This window comes from Platalea leucorodia, assembly GCF_965183815.1.
Source record: "Platalea leucorodia genome assembly, chromosome: 14".
Classification (NCBI taxonomy): domain Eukaryota; kingdom Metazoa; phylum Chordata; class Aves; order Pelecaniformes; family Threskiornithidae; genus Platalea; species Platalea leucorodia.
In genome coordinates, this window is record NC_138836.1 from 3,016,574 (window position 1) to 3,024,153 (window position 7,580).

General features: G+C 49.6%; 1 protein-coding gene across 2 annotated transcripts; it reads right to left on the bottom strand.

The window, feature by feature from the left end:
* Nucleotides 1-516: 516 nt before the first annotated feature.
* On the bottom strand, nt 517-5,166 carry TOB1 (transducer of ERBB2, 1). Of its 2 annotated transcripts, none has more exons than XM_082326810.1 (2): nt 5,028-5,166; nt 517-2,462 (listed from the first exon to the last, which is right to left on the bottom strand). In XM_082326810.1, exon 2 carries the CDS (start codon nt 2,323-2,325, stop codon nt 1,342-1,344), a length of 984 nt encoding a protein of 327 aa, XP_082182936.1. In that variant the 5' UTR covers nt 2,326-2,462; nt 5,028-5,166; the 3' UTR covers nt 517-1,341. The 2 variants fall into 2 exon arrangements, with proteins under 2 accessions (XP_082182936.1, XP_082182937.1); XM_082326811.1 differs by lacking the exon at nt 5,028-5,166 and adding an exon at nt 3,520-4,227.
* Nucleotides 5,167-7,580: the final 2,414 nt, after the last annotated feature.

Here is a 7,580-nt window from a genome sequence, read left to right on the forward strand (position 1 = left end):
AGCAAACTGGAAATGAGCACTTTTATTCAGTCTAGTTTCTGAGCTGTTAATCCCCAATACAGAAAGAGCACGCGGACGCGCGGGGCTAGGACCTCTCCAGAGAATAGTTCAAATCCGTCCCGATGGCACGGAAAGTGAATTTCATTGAACCACCTGAGTCTCTTCTGGATACATCATATCACACAACGACTCAACGTTCACACAGCTTATGGTCTTAACTCTCAAGGGGAAAAAAAAAATAAAATTACCTCCCGACTTCAGTGAGCTCCGGTTATGGAAAACAAGCAAAGTTTGCTCAAATAATCGTAGGCGAGTACCTAAGCGGGCTCCGTGCTTTGTCAGTAGTATTGTAGGTACAGCAAGCCATTATCGCGGTGCATCGATACAGCAACCCTTTCCAGCGCTCCTTTGTGAGGCACTGAGTCAGACTTTTTTGCATCATTAGCACTGACAACACAATAAACGCGGCGCTCCCATCTCCAGCAGAACAGGAAAAACACAGACCACGACAGTCGATTAATTTTAAAGAATTTTAATACAAACTTAATATAAACTATTTCAGTCCCTCTTAACATGTAAGACACTGACTCAAAATACTTTTATACCTTTTTTCAAGTATTGCACAATGTAGGTACAAAATTAATATTTACGATTACATTTTCTTCCATAATATATAGCAAAAATCTTTAAACTTTTAACAGAAAATACAATTTGTGTTTCTTTTGAAAAAAGCAAATATTTCGTACATTTTAATTCCACCACTAAGGAATATTCTGTACACAACTTTTTATTTTTTTTAGAATTGATGTCTTTAAGATGGATATCTTACAATTTCAGTAAAAAAAATACAACATGAAGCTGCTGCAGCTGTCACAGATCACTGTAGTAAAAAGATATAAATGCAATACCATGTTGTAGAAACAATATATATACTCTGATATTTTACAAACTTTGTACTAAATTAAATTATACAATTAGAAAAAGACCAATAAACCCACCTATTAGTGCCAATTTTTTAATATATATATACATATATGTTGGTGCACATATATATATACACACATGAAAAAAATCAGCCACGTCCTTGCTATATCTTAAATACTGTAAGAGGCCATATTTTGAGAGTATATTTTTGTAATGTACAGTCAGTATAAAATAATTTTGTGCTTGGTTGGCAAATGAAAAAATGATGCATGTTGTATTTATCTAACCAAGCTCGAATGTATTCATACTACAAGCCTTAAAAAAAATCTCAAGAGGTGGAAAAAAAGATACACCCTTGGGTACGTGCATTTTAACTTGTACAATAGTATTTACTTGTATTTCACTTCCGTTTTATTCTTAGTTAGCCATAACCGGCTGGAACTGCTGGTTAGAATACTGCATGTTGTTTAAACTAAAATTCAAGCCATCCACAAAAGACTTCTCATTTAGACCTCCATAGGCTGCAAACATGTCAAAGGCATTACTGTACTGGAGAGGACTGAGGTTAAGGGGGCTGTCACCAGGAAAGATGCTACTGGTACTACCTTGACCCTGCATGTTGGGGAAAATGAACTCCTTTGCGTTAGGAGAAAGGGCAGAAGTCTTCTGCTGTTGTTGCTGCTGCTGCTGCTGCTGACTGCCTAAGCCAAGCCCGTAGAGAGAGTGCATGGAGGAGGAGAGGGCTTTCTGCTTCAACAGGTCATTGACATTCAAGCCAAGGTTGGTGGGAGAGGTGCGGGCGACCTTGTTGCTACGGCCGCTATTCTTCATTTTGGTCGAGCCAAACTTGGTGGCAGCAAATGTGGCAGTGGTGAAGGTTAAAGGCTGAGTGGAGCGGGGCATGAAAGTTGGGCTCACAGCAGCAGAGTGACCAAAGGGAGGAGAAGGAGAACTAGACACTGAAGATGCTGGGTCACTAATTGGCATGAACACCTGGGCCTCTGGGTTAAAGCTGTTCTTGATTTCCTTATCCAACTCACATCCATTTTCATTATCATCCACATAAAGCACTTTCACTGGTCCCTTTTCACCGATTTGGTATGAAACCTCAAACGGGTCAATCCAAACACTAAGATCCTGAGGCAAGTTGCCACGAACATCATCAATGTCCAAACCACTCTCTTTGGATGCTTGTTCTATGACCGGGTCCACTTTCTCCCCTATATGTATACATCTAAACCCTGATCCTTTGTATGGCTTTTCTGGATACCAGTGCCCTTCATACTTCTTCTTAAGAAGTCTTTCAAGCTCTTCACCAAAAATGTTGACACGTCGTCTGGGAAGCTTATTGTACAAATATGAAATAATAAAATTGAGTGCTACTTGGATTTCAAGCTGCATAGCTGCTATGCCACAACGTTATAAGTCTGTTTCAAAACCCGAAGAAGAAAGTGTTCAAGATGCCACAGGGAGACAAAATTTCATTCAAAGTGCTGATCCTAGTTGATTATTATCCTTCACCTTGAGTGCTCTTGTTCCTTTAAGAAAAAACAAAAGCAAACACATCCAAATAAGGAAAGCGTAAGACCAAGCTCCAAGGCCTATTCTTTTAGCTTCACTTTGTGCATAAAATGGGTTTCTTTTTAAGTCAAAAAATGTGCATCAAACTATTTATGTTCATGCCTGCGGAAGGCGAGGATGTCAGCTACATTCAGTACGACTTACAAACAATACTGCAGAAGATGCACCAGGCATGTGTTTACATATACAGCATGGGGCATTTCAGAAATCACACGAGCTTGCCGTTCAGTTATTCACAAAGCAGCACGGATAATTTTTAAGACATCACAGACTGCCAGGCCTGTCAAGGGTTCAATTACCAACCCGTATTTGAATGATTTATAGTATTCAGCTGCAAAATTTAGCACCAGACTATTAGTTTAGCTTGAAAGGTCTTAGTCCAAGGGTCATTTATCATTTTGAAGTTTGCAAACATAATGGTTGCACTGTAAGCTACAGAATTATAAAAATGTTAACAGTTGCTTTAGAAGATTTCACACAAATAACTAAAATTATGCAACATGTATTTTAGGTCCAAGCAAATCATCCGCATAAACTGTGCGCTGGCGAAATTGTGCTAACTGAAGAGAAAATGTCCGCTGTACATATGCAACAATTCTTCCTCAGAATAGCTAAAATGATAATGCAGTCAATGCATACAAAACAGATGCATGTACCTTCTGTCATAAGGGTGGCAATGACTGTGAAATTATCACAATAAATTAATTCACAAATTTTTCCCTTTCTACAAATTATTCCATATGATCAGATGCAATATATTAATATATACTAAATTCATATACTGCGTTGTCTATAGTCCAGATTTCAAAAAGTTACTAGAGCCAACGGGGCTTTTGACAGCCTCAAAAATGATTGCTTTTCTCCTTCTGCATGACTCCATTTTATATTTAATATAAAAATATGGTTGCCACTCCTTCACAAAGGACAAAAGAGAAATTACCTATCTAAAAGTTAAAGAAGGAACAAGAATCAAGTATTAGCACAATAGTACTGCTAATGAAAATTCTGCAGTACCTTCGCATAAAGGCACTCATCCACAGGAGACACCTTTGTTCAAAAAGTTCCAGTGAAACAAAATATGTATTTCTTGGCTCAAGTTAAACGCCCAACGAGAATTTCAATTAACAGTGTGCTTTTCTGCACTGCATCACTAGGAACAAAATTTAGTGCAGCTGTCATTAAAGATTAGAGAAATCAAAGTCAGTATTCAAAATCCTTTAACAATATGAATACAATGCTTTTTTATTTCTTGCTCCAAATAATCTCCTTTTAAAGTCTGGAACCCTATTTCCAAGCCACTCGTGTTCTCCCCAACATGGTATGGGAATAGTTTGAAAGCTTGTACGATAAGGCGACCTTTAAACGTTTGCTGGATCAGCACTGGGTGGGGATAAGGAAAAGATCAAGGGCAAACAGAAGATATTTACAAAAGGGACACAATCAGTACAGAAAAGCTGATTGGGTGGTTAAAAGGGGCATTTAAAAATGATTTATTAATCCATCTGTTTTGTTTCCCTTCCTCCATGTCCTTTAGGAAGAAAATGATCCTTTCAAAGGCGCACCGGGCAGACGCTATAAATTTTTCTAAGCCCCAAAACTGACGGGTGGTACAAGCAGCTGATCAAACAAAATCAGCTTGACCATTTCAAGCTTCCCCCCCCGTTTCAGGAGGCCAGGCTGCCTCAGGGACCCGAGCCCCGCCAGCAGCGCCCCGGGCCGTTACATAACCAGGCGGTCGGGTCTCATTAGGTTTCTGCTCACAGCCCTGCGAGCGCCGGCAACGGCAGGAGGAGGAGGAGGAAGAGCATTTTCTGAGCCCGTTAAGAAAGAAAATGAAGAAGAGGAAGGCAGATGACTGTGGGGGGGGGGGGGGTCGAGGCCCCTCTCCCCAGCGCGCAGGCCGGCACCCCGGGCCCGGCGGCAGCCCTCTCCCCCCCCGCCGGGGCAGGGTCCCGCAGGACGCCGCCAGCGCTGCCCGGAGAGGCCCAGCGCAGGCGGCAGCTCTTAGTCAGCCGGCAACGCTCACCCCTCCCAGCCTGAGCGCGTCCAGGGACCGCCTCGGGAGGGACCCCGGGGCAGCCCGGCTCCCCGGGCCGTGCCCTCTGCCCCGGCCCCCTCTCGGAGGGGCTGCCGCCGGCTCCCCACGGCGCCCCGGCCCTTCCCCTCCCCGCGGGGCCGTGCCCGCCTCAGCCCCCGTCACCGCGGGGTCGTGACCGCCTCGGCACCCCGGGCCGCCCGCCTCACGGCCGGGCCCTGCCCGCCTCGGCACCCCCGCCTCAGCGGCCGGGGCCGGGCGGCGGCTGCCTCAGCCCCCCCACCCCCCCCCGCCCCGTCACGGCGGCCGGGGCCGCGCCCGCCTCAGAGGCCGGGCGGTGGCCGCCTCAGCCCCTCGCTCGCCTCACGGCCGGGGCCGGACGGCGGCTGCCTCAGCCCCCCGCCTCAGCGCCTGCCTTCGGCCTGGGCCCCCCCCGCCCGGCGCCCAGCCCCGGGCCGTCCCCCCGCCCCCAGCGAGCCGTACTCACCCGGGTGGGTGTGCGGGGGGTAGTGCAAACAATCCCGGCGGGGGTGTGAGGGCGGGGGGGGCTCAGCACCCGACCCCCATCTCCGAGAGCCGGCTCCCTCGGCGAGGATGGGAGGGGAAAGGAAAGAGAGAAAAAAAAAAAAAAAAGGGAGGGGGGAGGGTTGGAAAAAAAAAGGGGGGGGAGGGAAAGGGGGGGAGGGCTGCGCTGCTCACACCCCCACGACGGGCGCGCTCCGCCGCCGCAGCCGGGCTCCTTCTGCTCGTGCCCCGCCGCCCGCCGCGCCCCTCTATATCGCCTCCCTCGCCCCGCCCCCCCGCCCGGCCACGCCCACCAGCCCCGCCCTCCGCCGGCCAGCGGCCGACCTGGCCCCGCCCACCGCGCGCCAGGCCCCGCCCCTGCCTCGCGCAGGGCCCTGCGCCGCCCGCCCTCCCCCCACCCCGGAGTGGAGGGGCCGCTCTCTACGTCAGCCCGCTCCTCACCTCACAACACCGTTGCGTCACTGCCTACGTCAAACCCTGCCCTCGCGCCCCTCATCTCCGCAGGGAAGGGGAAGGGAGGGGAGGGGGCCTGCGCTGAACTACATCTCCCATGACCGCCGCTGCGGCGCGGGATGGGGGGCGGGCGGCGACCGCCCGCGGGGAGCTCGGCAGCGGCGACGGCGGCTCCGCGGGGGCCGGCAGCGCGCGTGGGGGGGCAGCGAGGGCACCACACGGCCCCCGCCGCTCCGGGCGAGGGGTCGGGCTGCCACCCCGGCGGGGCTCGGCCGGCGAGGCCCCTGACGGGAGGGGCGCGGAGCGGCGCCCCGCGGGCCCCCACAGCCCCCCCCTCTCCCCGCCGCGGCTAAAAATACTCCCCCCAGGTAGCAACGCTGACCGATTGGCTGCCCGCCCGCCGCCGTAGCCGCCTGATTGGTCACCTCGGTATCGAGGAGGAAGACGTCAAACCCCGGTTTTGGGGGGAAAAAAAGTTACCGCGGGGGGGGGGGGGAGGGGGGGCGCCGCCGCCGCCTCAGCGCCCGGCGGGAGCGGCCCGAGGGAGGCCGGGCAGCGCCCTCGCCCCGCGCCGGTGCCGCCGAGCCCGGCTTGGGCCTGTCGGGAACAAGGCGGCCCGGCCTTGTTTTAACGCGGGGCAGGGCTGAATCCCGAGGCAGCGGCGGGGGGAAGCGGGGCAGCCTGCGAGCCTCCCGCAGCGAGAGGCGTGAGGGATGAGAACCAGGCCCGGTGGCGGGAGAGCCGGGCCCTCAGCTCATTAAAACAGCACTGCTTTACCTCTTTAGCATTGACTGCACTGGAAGCTTCCTTATATATCACTTGCGGGTGTTACTAGGGTTGGGGTTGGTACGGTTAGCTTCAAACCGGCGAGCAGGGCCGGGTTTTGGAGGACAAACGGTGGAGGTTTTCTTTTTTTCCTCCCCCTCTTGCTCGGCGTTTGTATAATAGTAACGCATTTTGGCATAAACGCAGCATGGGCCCCAGGAGAGATTTGGAAATGCCAGTCGGAAGAAATGCCAGGACTTTAACCCTTTGGAGCTTAGACTATATAGAGACTGTGTGGGAGGCGGGAGCCTGAAAACCGAAATGTTACGGAAAGGAAGATAGCCAGGGTAGTGTTTGGGATTTTCCATAGCTGAAAATGCCTGCTGGAAGGCCTAATTCATTGTAAAACACATAGTTTTTATTCAGATATCTCCATGTTGATGCTACTGGGATTGCGATATTGCAAACAACTTGAAAATCTTAATTCAGACTCAAAATAGTACGATTTTTCCTCCTATTTTTCATTCGTTTTTAACCATAAAGGGTTGCATGGGCCTTCAATGAAAATTGGGTGATATGTTACCACTGTGCACCCCAAAGTGAAAACTAAAGTATGACGATTATAAAATTATAAGCACTGGCAACTGGGAGACTGCTGAGAATTGCTGTAGCACAGCCGGGAATCCAAATAAGCATCTTGGATTTTTTTTTGTTTTGAACAAGTTGCCGTTACTTTTACCACAAAACTTAAGAAACAATGTGAAATGACTACCGAAACACATAAGGTGAAAAGACAAATACAGGTGTTTTTTTTTTTAAATTAGAACTTTGAAATCTGCCTGGTACAACAAACGCTGAACAAATCGGCAGATAAGATCAGTTGTGTCGGCGAAGAGTTCAGCGCGTTACGGCGCTCCGTGCTGCGCTGGCTGGGGGAGCGGCAGCAGCAGATTTCCCTTTGAAGTGGGAAAAACGGCACAACTCCGAAGATCAGTGTTTTCAGGTGAGATTTCGTAAGGAGCTTTACAAACCGAATAACCGTGCTGCTGGGCTGCTAAAAAAAAAATGAAAGGTTGTAAAAGCAGAGACTTTCTTTTAAATGGCTTTAACACTACATGAGAAGCATTAGGAACTGACTTAAGTGTACAGAGCTAATACATTTATAATCAAGGCAGCTGTGGGAGCCTTTAAAGCTGTAAAAATGGTGATGTACTTTTCTGTGGCTTATGTAAAGGAAGCTTCTAATGCAGTCAATGCTACAATTGCATGCTATTGAACAAATTCGATGTAAAATGTT

Coding starts and splice junctions, on each gene's coding strand:
- TOB1 (XM_082326810.1), bottom strand. CDS start 2,325: ATGCAGCTTGAAATCCAAGTAGCACTCAATTTTATTATTTCATATTTG.